General features: G+C 35.0%; 1 protein-coding gene across 2 annotated transcripts in view; it reads left to right on the plus strand.

The window, feature by feature from the left end:
• The window catches only part of LOC122809561 (stabilizer of axonemal microtubules 1-like), a 369,246-nt gene that overhangs the window by 285,684 nt on the left and 59,404 nt on the right, over positions 1–24,158 (plus strand). For both annotated transcript variants that reach the window (XM_044081149.1, XM_044081150.1), the window contains one exon: positions 23,667–23,855. In XM_044081149.1, coding sequence (XP_043937084.1) covers positions 23,667–23,855 — 189 coding nt within the window. The remainder of the gene's footprint in view (positions 1–23,666; positions 23,856–24,158) is intronic.

Genomic DNA, 24,158 nt, shown 5'->3' on the forward strand with positions numbered 1-24,158 from the left:
TATGAATCAACATTGTATTATATTGGATCACCATAATATAGTTATATATGATGTGAACAAAAAGAAAATCTGGTGTAAACCTCTTGAATGTTTTCAGGTTTGTTCTGTATTTAAGGGAAGTTCACAGTTTTATTGATCTAATTTGCTTTCTTCAAGGAGTTTACAATTTTCTTGCTGTCCTTTTCTTACTGTTCTAGTATTCACAGATCGTGGTATACAATAGATTTCTTAATTTCAGATGTTCTTAGTACAATTATATTAACTGTAACATAAAAAGTCATTATATTAGATTCAAATGGATTTGTTTATTTTTTTGGAGGAAGTTACATTTGATTTTTTAGTGAAACAAAAAAGACTTTTTAGCATATTTTGCCATTGTTCTGATTCTTTTGTTTCTGAACTAAGTACAGATTAATATTTTCACTACCTGATGCAGGCAATAATAATGAAATTGTTAAGCAACAGTAATTGTATGCCTTCATTTATTCATGATACAGTTAAATTTTATTTACTTTATAATTTTGAGCTGTATACTAAATCATTTATGACATATGTTTGCTACAGTGATGATTTTATTTTTTATGTAAGGGGTTGAGATTTAGTTCACTCCTTTTATAATGTTTGAATACTAATAAATATAAAGTACAGTTCATTAGTCAATTGGATTTCAGTTGTATCCATCTTGTATTTTCTTTGTCACTTCTGATGACAGGGTACTGTAAAGCCAAAAGCAGTGATGGACTGTACTGATGCTAAACATCATCACTCTTGTCATCTTATTTCTTTTCTGCTTTGTAATGAAATTCTTAAAGCTAGAAGGGCTTGCAGTAAGACACAAGATTTGATAGTTAAAACTGAGCATTTCTGATATTATCACTAAGTGTTACTACAGCCTTCATGTATGGAAGAAATGCAGTTAAAGGGTTTATCATATCTTGCATGCTGAATCTTTGAAGGTATTTGAAAACTAACACCATGTGCATTTTTGTTTTGTTAATAATCATACAATGTCAGATATTTGCTTTGTTATAGAGTATTATGTTCATATGCCTTTTCTTTAAAAAAATCCAAGCATCACCAATAATAGCCAAGAATTAATTGCAAGAATCACAAATAATAGCCCTCATGTCCACCATTATGTAAAGCTTTAAAGGCTAGTCAAAAAACACCTGACAGCAAGCCTTCTAGTGGCACTAGATCCACTCCAGTTCAGATGTTGTGCAAATCGTTCCACAGCGGATGCCATTTTGGTTGCACTGCATCTCTCACTGGCACACCTTGAGAACAAGGACAGCTATGTTAGAATGATGTTCATTGAGTTCAGTTCAGCATTCAGTACTGTCATTCTACAATAGCTAATCAAAAAAATTGTCCATGTAGGTATCAACACCCATATGTGCAACTTGATCCTGGACTTCTTGACTAAAAGACCTGAAAGGGTATGCGTGGGCAGTAACTCTTCAAAAAGTATCACAATCAACACATGAATACCTCAAGGCTGTGTGTTGAGTCCACTACTCTTTATTGTACTAACCCATGACTGTAAAGCTAGATTCACCACCAACCACATCATCAAGTTTGCAGATGACACTACAGTCATGGGCCTCATCAGTAAAGGAGATGAAAAAGACTATAGGGAGGAAGTGACCACACTGATTGGTGCACCAAATACAACTTTGGCCTTAATGTCAACAAAACAAAGGTGATCATAATGGACTTCAGGAAAACTCAACCAGCTCATTCTCCTCTCATGATTAATAGCAAGATGGTGGAAAGACTAAAGAGTACAACATTCTTGGGGTTCACATTGCACAGGATCTATCTTGGTCAATAAACACTAGTCAGATAGTAAAGAAGGCTCATCAATGTCTGCATTTCTTAAGGAGACTGAGGAAAGTGAGTCTACCACCCCCTCTCCTTTCCACCTTTTATAGGGGTACCGTGGAAAGTATCCTAATGTCTAACTTTTCGGTGTGGTATGAGAGCTGTTCAGTTTAGACTCGTGGCAATTTTTGAAGAATATTAGTTCTTTGCCTTTCAATGAACAGTATACTTTTCTAATAATAGATGTACAGAATTTATATTCTGTCATTCCACATGAAATTGGCTTCTCTTGGTTTGAAGAACAATTAATGGTTTTAGGGGACTTAGAGAAGGATAAGATTAATATTGCTTCTGCCCTGATGGAGATTGTTTTGAAAAATAATTACATTTATTTTCAGGGTCAATTTTTTAAACGGATCAAGGGAGTGGCTATGGGGGCTGCATGCGCCCCAGCTTTTGCTAACCTGGCTATGGCTAATTGGGAGAATCAATAAGTCTTTAACAAGATATATAAGGATTTATGTGTATATTACACATTTTTTGGATGATATATTTATTATGCGGAAGGATGGAGGGGACAAATTAAATGAATTTATAGACTATATTAACCACACAGTTGCCTTTTTGAAGTTCAACCATGCAGCAAGTACAGACTGGATTGTGTACTTGGATGTTGAATTAGCCAAAGATGAAGAAAGGAAAAGGTGCATTTCCAATATCCATAGAAAACCTACCCTTTTGAATACATATTTGCATTTTTCTAGCTGGCATCCAATTCATCAGAAAAAGGTTGTTGTAAAAGGCTGGTTGGTACGCCTAGCTAGAATGGTTTCTGAAATGGATATGTTTACAAATTAATGTAATAATGTAGTTGAAATGTTTAAGCAAAGGGGGTATCCAAAAGACTTTTTGTTAAAAAATAAAAGAATTATGGAATAAAAGAAATATAGGGGAATATGTCCCACTTTTAAGGAATACTGATGCCACCTTATCCAATACTCCCAAAAATTCATTAATACGTGTTGATAATAATAATAGTAATAGTAATAATAATAATAATAATACTTTTTTGTAAGTACTTATAATTTGGACAGTACAGCCTTGGTGAGTAGTGTACGTAAAAATTGGAATTTATTCAGGGTAGAGGGAAACATTTTAGAAAAAGTGGATTAAAACCTCCATTTTGTGTAGAAAAATTATATTTCATTTAAAAAACTATTAGAATCCAATAAGAGTTATTTAAAAAGTTTTAAGTTACAACAAACCAAAAATGTTTAAATATGGGAATTGTAGACAATGCCCCAATATCAGGAGAACAGAATATTTTACTGTAAAAAGGTTAGAGTATCCAATAAATGGGCATTTCACATGTGACTCAAAGCAAGTGGTTTATTTGGCAAGTTGTGAATCTTGCCAATCCTTTTATGTTGGAAAAACTTTGAAGAAGTTGAAAGAAAGAGTATATGAGCACTTGCTTGATATTAGGAAATGGAAACTGACTAATGCATTAAGTAAATACATATTAAGCAATAATAGTCATAAATTTACCTTTGTGGTCATTGAAGAAGTAGTGAAAGATCCTAGGACAATGTTCATGAAGGAGCATTTGGATAGAAGAGAGTTGGCATGGGAATTAAGATTAAATAATGCCAATAAGGTATAAACAGTCAAACAGTTGCAAGAACAAAACTGAATGGATGTTGCGATACCCTCTAAATAGTATAAACTCCAATATATCACCAGCACTCCGACATAGACCAAAAATAGACTTTTTATTATAAAAAACAGATAAAAACCATTCGGTTAAGCGCTTTCATCAATAAGACTTCCTCAGAACAATACTACTACATATTAACCTTACTTAAATACATTCTGTTCAAGTCACATGATGGTTCAATTAATGCCATAAAGTGCTAGTGCATATCTTGAATTTGATAAAAACTTTTTTTCATTTTCACTCTACATGTTCATTCTATAAGTTGATACTTTCTAAAAAATTATACTACTTTATATACACCTTAACCTAACTATAAATAACAACAGAAGATTAAAAATAAGATTATTATGCATACGTTGAACAACTTTTACTATCAAGCCTATTTGTGTGTGTTATTTTAATTTAATTTAATTTAATTTATATGGGCTTCTATTATAGGTTTTATAGATAGATATTCATTTATACCTGGGGAATCTGAGGCATTTAATTTAATTTGCCAAATAACCTCCTTTTCCGCTACTTTCTTCTTGATGTTTCCACCCCTAGGATTGGCTTTAACTAATTCTAATATTCCAAAAAGAAACCCCGTGCATTCAGTATTGTCATTTATATGTCTCCATAGAGCATTTCTGTCATCTTTCCTTTGTATACCATAAAGATGCTCGTATATTCTATTTCTAAGGCATCTGGTAGTTTTTCCCACATAAAAGGCTGTGCATTTTGTGCACTTAGCAAGGTATATCAGATGCCTAGACCTACAGTTCCCTCTTTCAAACCTTACTTTGGTTCTATTGATGTCCATTAATTCCATACACGGGACTGTTAAAATGTATTGGCACTGTCTACACGTCCCACATTTGTATGTGCCTTTAATATTTAATTCTGTAGGTTGTATTTTCCTTTCCAATAGTTTCTTCATGTTGTTCCCATTCTTAAATACACATAATGGTTTCTCCCCCATCATTTTTGAAATTTCTCCATCAATCCTGGTGATATTCCAATGCTTATCTAATATTTTCCTAATTTCCCCACTGTGCTTGCTATATTGTAGTACGCAAGCCCTACTGTATTCTTCCCCTGATTTCTTATTAACTGAGCCCTCTACTATTTCTACTTCCACATTCACATCCTTCAATGGAATATCCCCCTTTCCTAATAATGGCTTGTACTTCCTACCCCATTCACTCATCGACGTGGTTGACCTTTTTTCAAGTATCCCTAAAGAGGAAGGAATGGAAAGGTTTCAGGACACAGTAAAGAGAAAAAGTAGCTTATCATGGGAAAGAGTGTTAATACTCATGGAGTTCATGGATATAGTATTGTCTTACAATTATATATTGTTTGAAGGAAAATACTATAGACAAAAGAAAGGTGTGGCCATGGGGGCAGCATGCGCCCCCATGTTTGCTAACCTGTTTTTGACAAGTTGGGAAGAAGAGTATATATTGAATACTGAGTGGGCATCCTATTTTGGATGCTATTTTCGTTTCTTGGATGATATATTTGTTGCTTGGAATGGTAATGAAGTAGACCTGGAAAAATTTAAGATTTACTTAAATGGTTGTAGTGAAGAAATAAAATTCACTTTTAGTCAAAATCCAAATACCTTACCATTTCTGGACACAATGATAACATTAGAGGAGGGGAGATTTAAATCCAACATTTACAGGAAAAAGACTTTCAGTAATTCTTACTTGGACTATCAAAGTTGCCACCCTTTAGTGCAGAAAAGGAATTTGGTAAGGGGCCAATGCATAAGAGTGGCTAGGATGACATCAGACAAAAGGGACTTACAAAGAGAATTAGAAAAAGTAGGGGAGTACTTTTTAGATAGAGGATATCCCCATTCACAAGTGGATGACGCAATAATGTATGTCACGAGTGAATGGGGTAGGAAGTACAAGCCATTATTAGGAAAGGGGGATATTCCATTGAAGGATGTGAATGTGGAAGTAGAAATAGTAGAGGGCTCAGTTAATAAGAAATCAGGGGAAGAATACAGTAGGGCTTGCGTACTACAATATAGCAAGCACAGTGGGGAAATTAGGAAAATATTAGATAAGCATTGGAATATCACCAGGATTGATGGAGAAATTTCAAAAATGATGGGGGAGAAACCATTATGTGTATTTAAGAATGGGAACAACATGAAGAAACTATTGGAAAGGAAAATACAACCTACAGAATTAAATATTAAAGGCACATACAAATGTGGGACGTGTAGACAGTGCCAATACATTTTAACAGTCCCGTGTATGGAATTAATGGACATCAATAGAACCAAAGTAAGGTTTGAAAGAGGGAACTGTAGGTCTAGGCATCTGATATACCTTGCTAAGTGCACAAAATGCACAGCCTTTTATGTGGGAAAAACTACCAGATGCCTTAGAAATAGAATATACGAGCATCTTTATGGTATACAAAGGAAAGATGACAGAAATGCTCTATGGAGACATATAAATGACAATACTGAATGCACGGGGTTTCTTTTTGGAATATTAGAATTAGTTAAAGCCAATCCTAGGGGTGGAAACATCAAGAAGAAAGTAGCGGAAAAGGAGGTTATTTGGCAAATTAAATTAAATGCCTCAGATTCCCCAGGTATAAATGAATATCTATCTATAAAACCTATAATAGAAGCCCATATAAATTAAATTAAATTAAATTAAAATAACACACACAAATAGGCTTGATAGTAAAAGTTGTTCAATGTATGCATAATAATCTTGTTTTTAATCTTCTGTTGTTATTTATAGTTAGGTTAAGGTGTATATAAAGTAGTATATTTTTTTAGAAAGTATCAACTTATAGAATGAACATGTAGAGTGAAAATGAAAAAAAGTTTTTATCAAATTCAAGATATGCACTAGCACTTTATGGCATTAATTGAACCATCATGTGACTTGAACAGAATGTATTTAAGTAAGGTTAATATGTAGTAGTATTGTTCTGAGGAAGTCTTATTGATGAAAGCGCTTAACCGAATGGTTTTTATCTGTTTTTTATAATAAAAAGTCTATTTTTGGTCTATGTCGGAGTGCTGGTGATATATTGGAGTTTATACTATTTAGAGGGTATCGCAACATCCATTCAGTTTTGTTCTTGCAATTAAGATTAAATGCCTTATGTACCCCAGGTCTTAATAAAAGTTGTTCAATCAATTCAGTTTTAAAACCTATGCACTATTATGCTTAAAAATTGTGTTTTAACAAGCAGTGGTAACAGCTTTGTTTTTAACAATGTTTGGTTAAGCAGAATATGCATTGCTACAGCAGATTTATAATGCTTTTAACAATGTTGTTTTTTATAATTTTAAACATCTTGTGAGTTAACGTGGTTAATTAATCGCATGACATTTGAAATTAATATGTCATATGACTTAATCCAAGATATATACTGTGTTTGATTGAGTAGGATGTTGTTCTGATGAACTTCCTGCAGCTTCAACTAATGTGAAGTGGAATGAAAGCACTTAACGTATGTTCTATAATATGAATTTTCATTAAAGTCACATTTTATTGGAGCTGAATTGGTCATTTTGTTGAGTACAACAGATTTTTTGTGGTTATTAAATTCAACACTAACCACATCATCAAGTTTGCAGATGACACTACAGTCATGGGCCTTATCAGTAAAGGAGATGAAAAAGACTATAGGGAGGAAGTGAGCACACTGATTGACAGGTGTGTCAAATGCAACCTCAACTTTAATGTCAACAAAAGAGATTATAATGGACTTCTGGAAAACACAACCAGCTCATTCTCCTCTTGTGATTAATGGCAAAATGGCGGAAAGAGTAAAGAGCACAAAATTCTTTGGGGTTCACATTGTGGAGGATCTATCTTGGTCAACAAACACCAGTCATATAATAAAGAAGGCTGATCAATGTCTGCATTTCTTGAAGAGACTGAGGAAAATGAGGCTATCACACCCTATCCTTTCCATGTTCTATAGGGGTACCATAGAAAGCATCCAAATGTGTAACTTTTCAGTGTGGTATGGGAGCTGCTCAGTTTCAGATCAAAAAGACATACAAAGGATAGTGAAAGTGGCAGAGAAGATAACAGGCTCCAAACCTCCAGCACTACAGGAGTCATGCACAGCATGATGTTACAACAGAGCTACAAAAATAATCAAGGATCCTACAGACCCTGCTTATGAACTGTTCACATGCTTGTCATCCATCAGAAGATACTGCAGCATGCACTGTAAAACATTCAGGTTCAGAAACCTTCTTACCTCAGGCAGTGAGACTTTTGAACTCAGGCAATAATCTCAAGGAAGTTGGACACTGACAAGATATGGGATAGCCAACTCTTTTGGTGCAAATAAATGAGAGACAGTTTGGATTTTAAATATAAACAATATATAGATGTCAATGAGTATGCAATATTATACTAACTAGATCCTCTTATTTATGTGAGAATCATACAGTGCAATAGGAACTTGTGCAAAAAGAAATCATTCAGCTGCTGAAAATTATAGATAAGGTAAACTGTGGTAATATGTAGTAATATAAGCTGTCTAATGTGAAGTGATGAATATATGTCAGGTGTGTTGTATGTATGTATATGTCTTCACAATTTGAGCCTGATGCACACAACTTTGTTTAGACTGCACTTGCGTAGGCTAAATGACAATGAAGTTTACTTTGACTACTTTGACTTTGACTAACATACACAAAATAACACCATATACAATATTTACAGTAATAGTCCAAAAATGTATATCTTATGCCAATCATATGATATATTTTTGAAATAAATTATATCAAGTCTTACTTTCCTTTACCTTCTAATGACACAGTTGGCCAATTATTAGTAACTGACTTAATTTTTGCCAGTTTTGTAAGTGTTCCTTTTTCCTATTTGATCTCACAGACATAACAACAATTTCTCTATGACGTACTTCAGTGACTAATTTTATGAATTCCATGAAATTTGATGCAGTCTCATTTTTCTAGTTTACAGTAATTATTTTTCTTGTCATTGCAAGTAAAGTTAATATCAAAGAAAAATATTTAGATCCAATACAAGCAGGAAATAAATCATTAGTCAACATCACAGATTCAGATATCACACACCTTTTAGACCACAAATATTTGAGAAAGTTTTGAAATTCATCCCAGTTTTTCTCATTTATAAAATGTATGACAACCATTAGCTTCTAACTGCTCTTTTCAAATCTCCATTATGAAAGATAATTTGTATTAATCATTTTTCTTACTTTATATGGAGGAAGAAAAACTGTATTCAAATATTTCCATATAAATACTCCCAGTAAGTGCTAAAAGAGTTGCAAACTATTGACCTCAAAATTAAATCTTTACATTCATCATTTATATTATCAAGATTACATTTTGAAAGATAATCCCAACATTTATTTATTTTAATTTCTACTTGTAATGCTCATTTTAGAAAGAAGTGGTTTAATACCTCCATTTCCACTGACAATTAAGGAAACATGCTAAGCCTGAAGGATAATTAGTTTGTACCATTTCATTCATCATGCTCCTTTTCAATTTTAGTCCTAAACTTACATAATTTTGTCCTATAAAAAGAACTTAATTTAATTTTTTTTATATTTTAATCAGTTGGCAATAGTTTATTATTTTCCAAATAACTAGACTAAATTTATTATCTTTAAAAACTAACATTTGGTTATGTAGTTTACTCTCTCATAAACCCTTGGTATAAGTCCTTGAAAGATTGTGAAAAAAATACAATTTTTCAAAGTAATATGTGTATTGATAAATTTGTTAATCAAGTTCAGTAATTAGAATTATTTTGTTTAACAAAAATGGCCATTAGAGTAATTTTAGCTACCCATAACAACTTTTATTGTACCAAAAAAAGAGAAACATGTTTCATAAGCATTGCCTATCCAAAGCAGAACATTTAAGAAAACTGTGGATTATGCATAATTTAAAATATTTGGGAAAGCAATGCCACCATTATTCCATGGTTTAATGTAATTTGTAAAAACTGTTTTCTGCCCTATAGGATGGCATAAACATTTTAATAAAAGCTTATAAAGTTTATTAATAATATTTCTTCCTGCAACTAAGACTATTGATTGAATTATATCATGAATTCTGATAATAATACCATTTTTATCAAAGCTATTCTGTCTTCAAAAGAAAAAAGTTCCATTTATTTGAGTTTCTGTTTCTTTCATAATAATAATAATACAGTCCTCATTAATATTATGTAAGTTATTATACATGTATATTCTTAAATATTTAATATATATATCTATATATATATATATAGAGAGAGAGAGAGTATATCTGAACTAAATCTATTTTGTTGATTATTAGTTATTTCTTGTTTTATAAGCATGATTTATTTTCATTAAATTTCATTTTATATATATTTTCAAATAGTTTGAGAGAATTAAATGGTTATAATGTATTTTATATCTCCTGTAGAGATCAGAATGTCTGCAATAAGTTATATATTAGAAGTAAAAAATACATTTGTTTTAAAGCCTTCAATTTTATCATTATTTCTAATGAATTCAGCAAATGGTTCAGTAGTAAGAGTAAATAAGTAAGGGGGGAGAGAGAGGGCACCCCTGTTTACTTTCATTTTTAAATTCCAACCCACTTGATAAAAATGTGCCTATTTCAATATAAACCCTTGAACATGCATAGCTGTTGTTTAACATTGTGATAAAATCCCCATGGGAGCCAAAATATCTTCAAATATTTAAAAAGGTATTTCCAATTAACCATATTAAAGTCATTTTCCAAATCTAAGCTTACAGTAAATTGATCTTATTTATATTAGCATAATCAATGACTGATACCAGTTTTCTTAAATTATCTCGGGTTTCTCTTTGTAATATGAATCTGACTTGATATTTTTGTATCTGATTTTTATCTGAATCCTTTAATCTGTTAGTTATTTCAGAGAAAAACAACTTGTAATCATTGTTTAGTAATGAGATAGGCTTATACAAAGAACACATTTCTGTGTTTTTCTCTTTTTTTAATATTGGAGATATTAGATAGTATTTCCATTATGGTGGTATCTCACTTTTATTTTTTATTGAGAAACATACTCGTCTAAATACATTTAATAATTCTTGCAGTAAAAGTTTGTATTTTTTCTGATATTATACCATCTTGACCTAGTACTTATTTATTTTTTATTTTTTTTTACCTGTTCTTTGATTTCACAAAACAATGTATTTTTTTCTTCAAAACCTTTTTTCTTCAAAAACTATATATTTTTTTAAAGAACCATTTAAGGTTTGCAATATTTCTTCAATATCTATTTCTCCCAGTTTCTTCATTTATCATGCATTTCATTTGGTTTGCTTTTTAATTATTTTGATTATTTGGCTAGTCTATATAAACTCTTCAGGAAGCAGCATAAGAATTCAGCTTTATTTTCTCCAAAGCCAATTCAGTTTTATGAACTATTTTTATATTCATTTATCTTGTCTTTAACTATTTTAATTCTCCCTTTTGTATTTCTATTTTTTGTGGTACAGTCTCTCCTGCAATTTTTTTCATATTTTCATCCCATTTCTTAATTTTAGTTCTACATTTTTTTAATTTGTTGGTGAATATAAATTATGAAATAATCCCAAAGAATAATGTCATTAACTGCTATGTATTTCCAAAGTTCCTGTGTCTTTTCAGTTAACAAATCTTTGATCTCAGGTTGTTTAGCTAAATATGCCAGAATCCTACATGTTCTAAGTGGAGGATTATTCTCAGGTTTGGGTTAGGCTAGGATGCCTTTGAGTGCCCTTCTGTATGGATCCTGGGCTAATGAAACTTAGTTCTTAATGGTTCTTATCCATGGTTTGGATTAGTCTTTTAAAATACTCTAGCTAAAAGAGTCTTTAAAAAGACTGTATATCCCATGCTCTTTTGCAGGCTAGAGCATTCTGTTTAGTGATGTCAGTTCTTAGTGCTCTTAGTGGATCTTTAGAGTTGAAATCTGGGTGTTCCTGGAGTCTTGATAAATACTGTCCAGATGAAATACAGATGAACTACAGACAAAAAACAGCTGGAGTAAGATTGCTGGTATCCTATATTCAGTGGAAACCAAGTAAAAGAAAAAATTACAATCTTGATCCTCTTTTTCAAAAAGCTTTAATGGCAAATGAGTGTTGCTTATATGATTAAGTTATATTCATAGCTGACTTGGTTTTATATACAATATAAGTGAGTGTGTACCACTCAGGACCCTCCTGTTAGTCTTGGATTGGTGGGTTAAACCTTTATTGACATAGCCAAGGAGGTGGGTCCATTCTGGTGTGTTTCAGCATGGGGATAGTGCCAGCCTGAGATGTTAACCAATCAGATTCAAACAAATTAAGTCACGTTTTCATACTATACTAAGAATCTGGTGTTACAGAGACTGGAGTTCTTTCAGTACAAGATGGAAGTTAAAAAGTTACAAAGAAAGTAAAAAACAGTGACCACTTTTGGCCATAATCATGGGTGAGGGGGTAGAACAACATCTAAGTTGTGCAGCGCTTTCATGAGAACTTTTTCAGATTTGCCATTACAGAGAGACTCTTGGTGGAAATTCATAGTGGGAGCAACGAAAATCCAACTGTACAAGAAAAACAAGCATGGGAAGCTCCCCGTCTAATAATGAACAATTTTTTAAAGATGTGATCAGAAATCATTCAAAAAATAAAAAGGCATGCATAATCCCCGCTATAAAGAACTATAGGTTTGTGAGACACTTACACTAGGAGTGTTATATGATTACTCTCTACAGATTAGTTGTCCAACTTTAAGCAGTACTTGGTAAAAGGCTATGGCAAAGTCCGTATTTCAGTTACCAATAACTTTTGTGGTTGAGCTTACAGAGATTCAGGACCAGAATGAGACACTCTGTTGTGTCGAGTCCAAGGGTCTTTCTGCCAGCCAAGTTTCTTTTTTTACAGATAGTCATTGGTATTGCCATTGAGCAGGGTTTTCGGTATCTGGTCCAGGATATAAAATAGAAACTTATTGTGGCCTGACTTTTTCTGAGCATGTATTGCAAAGGGGTCAGAGGTTGCCATGTATCTAATGTCATGATAGTGTTTTGCTAACCTGGTTTTTACTTTGTTTATAGTCTTCCCCGTGTAAAATGCCTTGCATTTGGTGTACTCTGCCCCATAAGCTGCACTCTTGGAGCTTCAGTTGCCAAGGTGGTGTGCTTTGAAAAATTTGTGATTGTTGGGGCTGAAGAAAGTGTCCTTACTGCTGATATATTTCCAAAATGCACATGGTGGGTTGCTGTATGGGTAGGTTCTTTCTTTTTCCACTGTACTGGGTATTGGTTTTTGTTCTAAGTAATCCCTGATGTTGCATCCTCTTTTGGGTGTAAACTTGGGTTGGGGTGTGAATAGCTGTCTGATGGTCCTGTTTTCAGATAGGATGGGCTAGTTGTCTGTGATGATGTTCTTTATTTCCTGGTAGTCCACTGAGTAGGTGAGGGTCATATTCCATTCCCAACTCCATTGGTAGTTGGGTCTCATTACTAGATCTCATAGCTCTCTGTGTGGGTTGTGCCCTGTGGAGAGTATATTAATATTAATCTCCTAATATTTCCTTCTAAATTACAATATAATGGATTATGATCTGAAAGTGGACATGGAAAAACCATTACATTTACTCTTTTAAATAGCAGATCTGAAGAAACATATATCCTATCAATTCTTATTTGTGTTCTGAATGCAAAGAAATAATGAGTGAAAAATTAAGAATTTTATTTATTTATTCATTGTCATTTGTTAACCAGGTTAGTCCAGCTGAGCCAGGGGCCCATTTTCAGTAGAGACCTGAGGAGAGAAGCTACAGATACAAGTAACAGCATCACAAAAATAGTTATATTTACAGTGATATAGTATTATGTTGTTGTACATTGAAAAATAAGAACCACTTATTTATACAGTTGTGTTCAAGATTGCAGAAAGCAAGTACATAACAGTAAATATATTCAATATGCAAAATTATAATACAGGTAACAGCAAAAAAAAATCCATATGTATCAGTATTTACAAGAACAGGGTGTAGGTATGTGGTAATAGATGTATTAGACAGACAAGTAGAAAATATGATACAGTATATGCTTAGAGTAAGGAAGTAGAATTAGGAAGAGGGCAGTAAGATATCAGGTCAGAGTTTGACATGGACAGGAAAAAAACACCAATATTCCAAGCATGAAGGAACATTCCAAGTTCCTTCATGCTTGGAATATTGGTGGGTTTTTTTTTCATTTTGAGGCTGAGTATTGGTGTTTTTTATCATGGATCGTGTTAATGCTGAAGGAACTGTTATGGGTGAGAACTTTCTGTTTGCTGAATTCGTGAAAGAAAGAGAACAAAAATTTGTAGCATCTGACTTATGGTCTGTCAGTGCTACTGAATCATGCTCGGAAGATTTTGTTCATTTGGAGCGATTAATGTCTAAGGAGGTGACTGTATTCTATGACTCTAAGTTGCTTGAAAAGTATGTCGCTCTTAATATTACTCCCAGAGGGTTGCGCATCGACAGGTTACCTGCTGGTGGCTTTGGTGAGGATGAGGGTGACCTGCTCCTTGAATGGAGACAGTTCGCACAAGAATGTACCCTTAACTGGCTTAGAATTCTTATAAAAAGAAATAACAGAACTGTTGAAAGTCTTTGGAAAGAAATTGTTGAGTTGCAGCAGGAGCTTATGAGTAAAACCCCACCTAACATCTTTCAAGGTAATTTCAAAAATATTAATGAAAAAATTATTAGAGTAGAAAATGATGTTATGGGGAGAAAGAAATCTAAACTCAACAGGGACATAAGGGATTATGAGAAAAATGAAGTATATAATTGGCCACGCAAGGGACGTCGACATCATCAGAACTCCAAAATGCGCATGACCAGAAGTGAGGATGGTTCTTTGTGTTCATTGATGGAAACAACTGGTAGTCGGAAGAGCGTTTCTTTCGATGATAATGGTTTAAACAGTTCTACTGATGGTATGGAGACTGTGAAAAGTGACCAGAATCTTAAGAAGACTAATTTGAACATGCAGACCCGCTCATGAAAGAACCAGGGGAAGTCGTCTTCTTTTTTTCGCAAAAATCAGAAGTAAGAACTTTCCATTCTTCCCAGTTACTGGGATCAGTTTGCACTCATGACAGTATATCTGACAGGAACTTGGATAATAATGTGACTCCATCGGACACTATTGCAAATGTTGTGAACTGTGTGGATGTCCGTTTTATGTGTTACAATAACCTGAGCATGATAAATCTTTCTGATGTTGTTTTGCCTAGAGACTTTTGCAGTGTTTTGCAAAAAGGTACCAAATTTATACCCACCAAATTGCCTTTGTTAGCGGACATCATTTTGGATGTTCGAAAATTTGTTCGTAAACTGAATCTGAAGATGTTTTTTTCAGAACGTGATTCTAATTCGCATGTTAAAACATTAAATGTTATTCAGGAAGATGATGAACTACTTAATTTAAGCATTTATGATTTCAATGATGATTTGTCATGTGAAAATGAAAATTTAAATGATGATGGTGTTTTTCCTGGGGGGGGGGTGTTTGGGGCGGGTTACGCACGTATTGGTTTGCCTCAGTTCCCAAATGACAGTGTCTTCATACCTCCAAAATATTCCATAGCTATTAATGCTTTTGAACATGTGGTCTGTGCAAGCATTGAGAGAGAATACAATGATTTTTGTAGGAAGGGTAGAGCATTCAATCTCTCTAAAAATGAATGGCTCGCTCTAAAGGATTTTAAAACTAAACTAGATAGAGTGACCATGAGACCAATGGATAAAGGAGATAATTGGGTAGTCATGGACACTGTCAAATATGATCATATTATTGACACACTGCTTAGGGAAGATACTTATATGAAATTGAATAATAACCCTCTGAAATGTTATACAGATGAACTTGTTGAGTTGCTGGAGAGGGGCGAGAGATTAGGGTTTTTCCTGAGTAGTGTGATGTTAAAAAGTTGGTAGTGAGGGAACCACGGCACCCCCACATTTATGCCATTCCAAAAATTCATAAGAGCATGATTAATCCACCAGGGAGACCCATCATCTCAGGGATAGGTTCTTTCATTGAAAGAGTGAACAAACTTCTTGATTTTCATTTTAAAAGTTATTTGCCCAAGGTATTTTCTCATGTGAAAAATACTGAAGATGTATGTAGAGCGCTGCTTGGGATGATGTGGGATAAATAATTTTATTGGGCTACAGTAGATGTTTCATATTTATATACTAATATTGATAAATGATGTGGCCTGGAGGCCATGAAAAAGATGATGGGTGAGGGTCCTCGTACAATTTTTTTGCTGTCCCTGTTGGAATATAGTCTTACACACAATTATTTTGTGTGGAAGAAGGATTTTTACCTTCAAGTTAAAGGGACAGCCATGAGAGCAGCTTTTGCCCCTACATACGCAGTGATATACATGGGTGAATATGAAAAGGAGTTTATGCTGCAGAATGCTTTTTTCATAAATAATGTTGTGTTTTACAAACGATACACTGATGATCTTATCTTTGTTTGTAAGGGAGAATCTTCTTTGTTCAATGTTTTCATGCAAGATATGAACAGAAATACACATGGGTTAAATTTCACATTTGAATGTTCGTGAGAAAAAATATCATTTTTGGATGTGGAATTTTATATTGGAAGGGATAATATGGTACAACATAGACCTTTTAGGAAACCCACCTCAGTTAACAACGTTTTGCATGCCAGTAGCATGCACCCTCCACATTTGATCAAGCATTGCCAGAAGGGGAGTTTAGGAGAATTCTTAAGAACACTTCTGACCCAAATTTATGGGATGAAGTTCTTAATGAAGTGTTCATGAGACTTTTTTCTAGAGGCTATAGGGAAACAACATTGTTAGGCATCAAGAATAGGTTGCGTGGAGGGAATAAACCTAGGGATGGGTACCATAAATGGTGGCCAGTGTCAAATGAACAGGATAGATTATTTTTTGTGTCTAGGTATTCTGAATTTTCATGGGTAGTTGAGAAAATTGTCAAACAATTTCGGCATGTGGTTTGTGATGATTTGACCATTGGACATCTGTTTCCCAGGCATATAACTTTTTCCTATAGTAGGTATAACAATTTGAAGGAATTGTTAACCAGAAAGTTGAAACATTCCACAGACACGAACGTTGATATGCACCGTTATGGACGATGTTTTGTGTGTGATAGAATTAGTAACCTACATGGAAAGAAGATCAATGGGAAAAAGTATTTAGCCTTTGAGAAATGTAATTGTTCTTCACAAGGGGTAGTTTATATCTTGGGATGTGACTGTGTTAAGCCACTTTGGTATGTGGGTCAAACTACAAGGAAAGTTAAAATTCGTATCCTTGAACATTTGGGGGATATTAGAAGAGGCAATATGGAGAGCCCTGTGGCTTCACATTTTGTCAAAATGCATAATGGCAACAGTGATGGACTCATTTTCAGTGTGTTGGCTAGACCGCACTTTGAGGGAGGTAATTTTAAAACTGAATTGAATAGATTAGAATATAAAATGATTTATAATTATCATACTTTACGTCCAATGGGTATGAATTTAGACAGTGGCATCATAGCATGAATTTAGATAATGACATTAGTTGATATTAGTTGAGCAAAGTCAGTGCTTTATTTATTAATTATGTATTGAATTATAGTTGTGTTGATATGCAAGCAAGGAAAAATTTTTTTTGATTTTGTTAACAGTGATTTTCAACTTTTGTAATGCCATACTGTATATTGCATTTGCAATCATACACTGTCATGAATTCAGAATTTGGTTAAAGTAGAGTAGTTGCACTTTAAATTTGCACTTTAAATTTGTATTTTAAATTGTTTAATTGATTAATGACTGAATTGCTTTAGGGTATATGAAGAGATGGTTTTTGTATGGTGAGGTGTTCCACTGAAGGCGAATTGACGAAGTACCAGGACATGTTAATAAAGGAAAACTTTCATCATCTCTGTGTTTGAACGTTCCTTCATGCTTGGAATATTGGTGTTTTTTTTTCATTTTGAGGCTGAGTATTGCTGTTTTTTATCATTTGACATGGACAGGACTAGGTCTTTAGTAGGCAGTTTTTAAGCTTGAGTTTAAATTGGGCTTTATGAGGGATACTCCTTATATTAAGGGGAAGGATATTCCAGGTATGAGCGACAGAAAATTTATAGAGGGACTTACCTATATTTTTAGTAGGTTTGTAGATGTCTAGATGTTTGTCAGATGTGCGATGCTGATGTTGGGGGTTATAGAGTGATACAATGTTTGAGATGGAGGGACAGGAAGTGGTGTTAGTACAGAATGTGTAATATGTAGTTGTGGAAGAAGTTGTTTTTGAAATTCAAGCCATAGTAAAGACTTAAGAGCGAGACAGTGGTGGGATTTATATGTTAGATTGGAAGCAAACCTAGCTGTTTTGTGGTACGTTTTTCTAATTTGGAGAGGAGATATGAATTAAGCTTAATAAGGACTGGGGCTGCATACAGAAGACAAGGTAAGAGAAGAGACATAGCAAGGGAGGGTTTGGTGGAGGGCGAGAGATGTTTATGATTACGGTACAGAAGTCCAAGTTTTTGATTTTTTTTATGCACTGATTGATGTGCATGTCACATTTTAGTTTATCATTAATAATTACACCAAGTAATTTAATATACTGTTCAGGTGTCATGATAATATGTTAAGTGAGGTAATAGAGAAGGAGGGTTTAAGAGGTACTATTGTTTTAGGAAGGAAAAGTAGAAGCTTTGTATTTTTTTTTTGGATTTAATATTGGTTATCAGTGAGCTAGGTTTTGATGGAGGTGAAGGTGTCTTGGGTACAAGCAAGAAGTTCTGGAATGCTGTGGATGGTGGTGATAAGGGCTGAATCATTGGCATATTGTAAGAGTGTAGAGAGGTTAGTACTGGAGTGTAGTCTGTTAGTAAAGATATTGAACAAGAGGGGACCCAAGATAGAGCCTTAGGGGATGCTGGTGTTGACAGGTAGAAATGGTGAGGTGACAGATTGCCAGCATATAGATTGTTGTCTGTTAGATAAGTAACTAGAGAGCCAATTTATCGAGGGGGTAGAGAGATGGAGATCAGAAAGTTTAGATATCATTTTGGGGTGAGAGACTATATCAAAGGCTTTGGAAAGATCAAGGAATATTCAGGAAACGAGATGGTTATTATCATGGGCTTCTGCTACAGTTTGGGTGAATGAGAGTAGTGCAGTAGATGTGCTGTGGTTGGATCTAAATCCATGCTGCGTGGGAGTTAGAAGATTGTTGTCCAGCAAGTGTTTAAGTAGTTGGGTGTGGACACATTTCTCAAGAATTTTGCAAAATGGGGAGAGTATTGCAATGGGATGATAGTTGGATGGGTCAGTAGAGTTACCTCCTTTATGGAGAGGGATCATGAAAAAGGCTTTCCAAATGTCAGGGACAAGGGCTTCGGTAACAGAGCAATTTATAAGCCTAGAGAACAGGGTAAGCAATAGATTTGGCAGCAATTTTAAGGAAGTGGGGGGCAATTTATCGACAGAGGGAGAGCAAGGTTTGAGTTTATTCAGTTGTGTTTTGATGAATGCCGTGGAGACTGGTTGAAAGGAGAATGAAATGGGGGAAGAGGGACTGGGTGGTACGAGTAAAGTAGAGGCACTGGGACCTAATTGAGTTAGCTTTTGAATTGTTTTTAATGAAGTGTTTATTTAAAAGTGCAGCAGTCTCAGTGGCCATATTGAGAGGGAAGGGGTTGGGGGTTGGAGGTTTACTAGGATAGAGAATTTTATTAACTGTAGAGCAACATTTTTTTGGGTTGTGTGGGCTACCTTGGTTGTAGTTAAAGAAGGCATTTTTATCTTTAATGACTAGTGTTTTACACACGTTTCTAAGTTCTTTGTAATGTTGGAGTAGGGGAAGAGTTCTATTTTTGATCCAAGTTTTCCAGGCAGTATCCCTCTGATGCAAAATACAGCATGTTTGCTTACTGAGCCAGGGTGCACAGCTTGATTTTACCCTCATTTTTCTGGTTGAAGCCATGGAATTCAGAACATCTAAGAATATTTTGTTGAAAGTAGTTACTGCATCATTAAGAGGGAGTTTATAAAGGAAGGTCCAGTTGATGCTGGACAGTAGACAGTTGAACTTATCTGGGTCAAATTTTGCTAGATTTTGACATTCTCTGTAGTGGTGTTCTTTGCGAGAATGTTTAAAATTTCTATAAATATGGGTAGGGGAATGGTCGCTAAGTGAGTTAGGAAGAATGCCAGGGCTATGATAGAGACTGGGGATGGAAGTAAGGATCCAATCAATTATAGAACCTGTAGTAGAGTTTTTATTGGTTCTGGTAGGGGAGGATGTAAGTTGGTGGAATCCAAACAGATTGAGGCTATGAGTTGGAGATGAGGAGGAGAGTGAAGTCCAATCAATGTTGATGTCACCGAGTATAATAGTTTGATAGGGAACATGTTGAGTGAGCCAAGAGAGAAAGTTTTCTAGAATTTCTAGAATAGGGATGTTGTCACCTGGGAGGATATAAATGGATACTTTGGCAAAATTTTTGTGAGGGTTGAGATGACAAATTACAGTTAGGATTTCAGTGGTAGTGAAGCTGGGTATGGGAGTTGGTAATGGAGAGAAAGTAAGTTGGTTGGAGTAGAGGATGGCTACACCTTCACCTCTCCTTTTTGTTCCATTAGCATGATAGATGTTATAACCTGAGGGTAGGATTTCAGAGTTGGAGATGTGAGGTTTTAACCAAGTTTCTGACAGGGTAAGGATGTTAGCAGAGTTTAGATAGATCCAGGTGTGTAGTGCTGGGATTTTATTAACAATGCCTTGGATATTTAGTGAGAAAATAGTTAGAGATGTAGATGGAGGAGCAAGAGATTGGGGTAGTGTATGAGGGTGAGGGGTAGGGGGTGTTTGCTTGAGAGAGGTAGAGGATGTAGGTCCTGGGTTGAGGGTGGATGTCCTCATCCAGGAGTAGTGAATCAAGGAAACCTAGCAAAAGAGGAAGTAGGTTAAGAGTAGTGGGGGTTCTATGTGTTATAAATGTGGAAAGAGATACATTAGGGAAAGATTTATTGTAAAGAGGTTGGAGGGAGTGACTGGAAATAGGTTTGGGGAGATGAGAAATGTGGGGGTGTTGATGAGTGAGTGGCAGCTGTGAGAAAGGGTAGGTGTTACTGTTGGGAAATGAAGAGATATATGGTAAGATGTTGACAGTGATAGTAGGAGGGGGATAGTGAGGTAAAGGGGTGACATAATGAGGGAGTTATAAGGTGACTGTTTCAGTGTTGCAGTGAATTAGTTATATTTCTGAAGAGAAATAAAGGAGGAGAAGAAGTGAAGATACTTTAGAACAGGAGAAGTAACTGATAAGCAGAGAAAAGCTAAGGCAGATTGGTAAGGGGGATAGTACAATAAGTAAGTCGTTTAGGAGAGGCAGAAGAAAGTAGAATAGAAGGAAGTAGAATAGGAGGGGAAATAAAGTTGGGTGAGGGAGAAGTAGGTTGGAGGGTGCAGGCTAATTGGTGGGGTATGGGAGATTGGCTAATTGGAAGAGGGGGAGGAGTGCAGAGAGTATAAATCTAATGAGTGTGGGGATGTGTGGGAATGGGGGTAGGGGAGGGGAGCGGAGTGAGCCCAAGTTCAGCGAGGGTGAATGGAGGAGGTTGACCAGGCTGGGAGAATCACAAAAAAAAAAAACAATCTATAAGGTATGTCAGAGAGACAGAAATCTGGGTGAAAGGGAAGCAAGTTGAGGAGGTTAGGGCTGGAAAAGTGGGTAGAAGGTTCCTTGTTCCTGAACAAATGAATGGCCATAGTTAAAGGTAATCACTGCCTTTACTTTGAGGGCAAGTGCAGCAATTATACTATTTGGCTATGTTGGATGTGTTGAAATATATCTAAAGACAGCTGAATGCTAAGTGCGGTAATCAGGGCACGCACCCAACAGTAAAAAACAGCTGCAGGAGTTTCAATTGAAGTAAAACTAGGTTTTCATAGTCAACACTGTCATCTAGTGGCAGACTATAACCTTTAAAATAAGAGAGGAGCAATAAAAAACTTAACGCAATAAAAAAGATAAGCTGCTAAGACAGAGCAGTAAGAAAAGAGGCAGGCGGGGGGGGGGGAGGTCAGTGTGTATGCAGACCTTTCCAATACAAACACCTTCAAAAGTAATTAGCAGTACAGTAGGCAAAAGCACCTACATTGTTTTTAAATGAAGCTAGTGTGCACTTCAAGTTCCGCACTCTCCAAGAGGCCAGGTTCCGCAGAGGGTGGTGTGAAGGATGGTATAGGATATGCAGAGGAAACTTTTCGGGCTGAGTATAAAGCTAAGGATACAAAAAAAAAACAAAGAAATAAAATAAGGTTAGAGAAACAGTTCCGTTAGTAAGGTAACAGAGTTAGTAGGGGGAAAAAGTCAACTAGAGGAGTAAAAACTGGAAAAGGGGAGACAGGTGGGGACAGAGGTGTAGAAAGGCTAGAGGCAGTAAGGTAATAGAGTAGAAACGAGTGCTCAGAAAATAGGATATGGAGGGGGGAGATTAGATACAGAATGAGGGAGGAAAACAGTATGAGGTAGGAGCTTAGAAAACAGTAATAATAACACAACACTTTATTTCTACAATACAGGGCAATGCAGTGTATTGGTAACTAGGCTAACAATAATAGAGGTGAGAGCGTCTCAACAATAAAACAAATATCACCACCAACTGAGGGTACTTTCTGCTATTTCACAATATAAGCGGCAACACTTGTCTGTCCATGTAAGAGTAAGAGTAAAATCAAGTTTAGAAGCCTAAAACATTCTATCATAGTTTTAGAATAAGAAAAAAATGTAAAAAAAAAGGAATTATTATCTGTGAATACCTTTATGTATTTAAAATTAAAATCTGTTGTTCGTTTTTAAATGCTTTATCAGTATATGTGATCCTGGGCTGCTTGAAAGCACTGGTGTTATTTTTCTACAAAGTACAATTACAATATCCTGCCATAATTAGACTATCTTTCATGTTTGATAATATAATATCTAAATAATCTCTAGCCACTTTTGCAACCAGCAAAAAAAAAAAATGAAAAAGTGAAGAAATACAGTTCCATTTTCATGTGTTGCACTTTGTTTTGTCCCCGCAGAATCATACCTAATGTTTTTAGAGTTTTAGAGTTTTAAAAAGGAAGACAGAAATAAATTCCCTCTCTCCCCAACCTGAGAACAAGTCAAACCAAACAAATAGTATAGGGTACAGTGTTAGTCAAGCCTATTTTTAATAATAACTGTCAAGTAACCAGAAACTACACTTATCCAGCATCTACCAATCTCCATGGGTGCAGGTTAACTAAGAGTTTATTGTAATCTTGAGCATAACTGCAATTTTCTTCCATAAAATAATTGCTACTTTCCTTTTTTTCTTTAAATGCTGCTTCCACTATCAAGTCATATTCTCTATACAACACACATCAAGGGAAATCAGAAAATTTAAAGGAGTTCAGGCTTTTGATCTGTGAAACCTGCCAGCAATTTCTGACATCGTTTATTTTATTTTATTTCTACAAGCTTTTAGCAGACAAAATAATTAACTTATTACTCTAGGAAGTCAGCTCACCTACCTCATCCTGTTTACCTTACTTGCTGCCAAGGGTGACAAGTTCTTCAGTTTATCTCGACCTCTCCTGTAGCTCATGCCTTGACTGCATCTTTGTGTAAGACACCATTTTAATGCATAACGTATTATGTGACTATGAGCTGACACAGCCCTTTAAAATAGTCCCCATCAGCCTCCACTCCCAGCTTTTGCTACTTTGGTAAAATTCTTAACAAGTAGAACACTGTTTTCCTATTTTTCTGTTAAGAACTTGCAGCCATCAATAAAGTTTTCTTTGGAAAGACCACTATTTTGGTTAAAGAAATTCCCTAACGGTAAGACAATATAGGAATGGTAAAGGAAAGGTGCTCTAGAAAGAGAAGATCACAACTAATCAGTTTACCTCTTAATTTCAAATTAATTTTAACTATTTAACATTCTTCATTTGTTATATTTACTATGTTGTGCAGAGTGCTTTGAACTTCATGTGGCTAACTTGCTATTAACAACTATCTCACTTATTTCTCTTCACTTTGGGGTGAGCATAGATTTCATATCCACCATTGCAATTAAGCAGACTTCAGCTGGATCCTATAAAAAGATCATCTGCTGTGCTGAAACCCCACAGTGGGAAATTTGAAGATTCTACAGCCAATAAATTCTTTTTCAAAGACTGGGGAGCTCAGCCAAGAGTTCGCCATGGGGATCCCAGTGATGGTGTTTATGTCCGCCCTCTGGTAAGAATCCTGTATGGCATTTGATCTTTCTCATACTGCATCAAGTAAGTGTAATCACTGCTGTGAAATGTACCATTGTAGCACATGTTCAAACTCCTGGTTTAAAAGCAGAGTTTAAGTACATTCATTTACTTGACTGGTACGTGGTATGTATTACTTAAATGTAAGTGAGAATTTGCTTTCTTTGTTCTGAAGAAGTCCAAACTACTATAAAGGATGGAAGCACTTAACTTATCAATGTAATTTTCACTGTGAATTATATCATCCCTTGTTTATATGTATCCAGAATGTGTTTCAATTCTG

The sequence above is a fragment of the Protopterus annectens genome, chromosome 8.part0 (genome assembly GCF_019279795.1).
Source record: "Protopterus annectens isolate FY-2018-M chromosome 8.part0, PAN1.0, whole genome shotgun sequence".
In the NCBI taxonomy this organism is placed as follows: Eukaryota; Metazoa; Chordata; order Ceratodontiformes; family Protopteridae; genus Protopterus; species Protopterus annectens.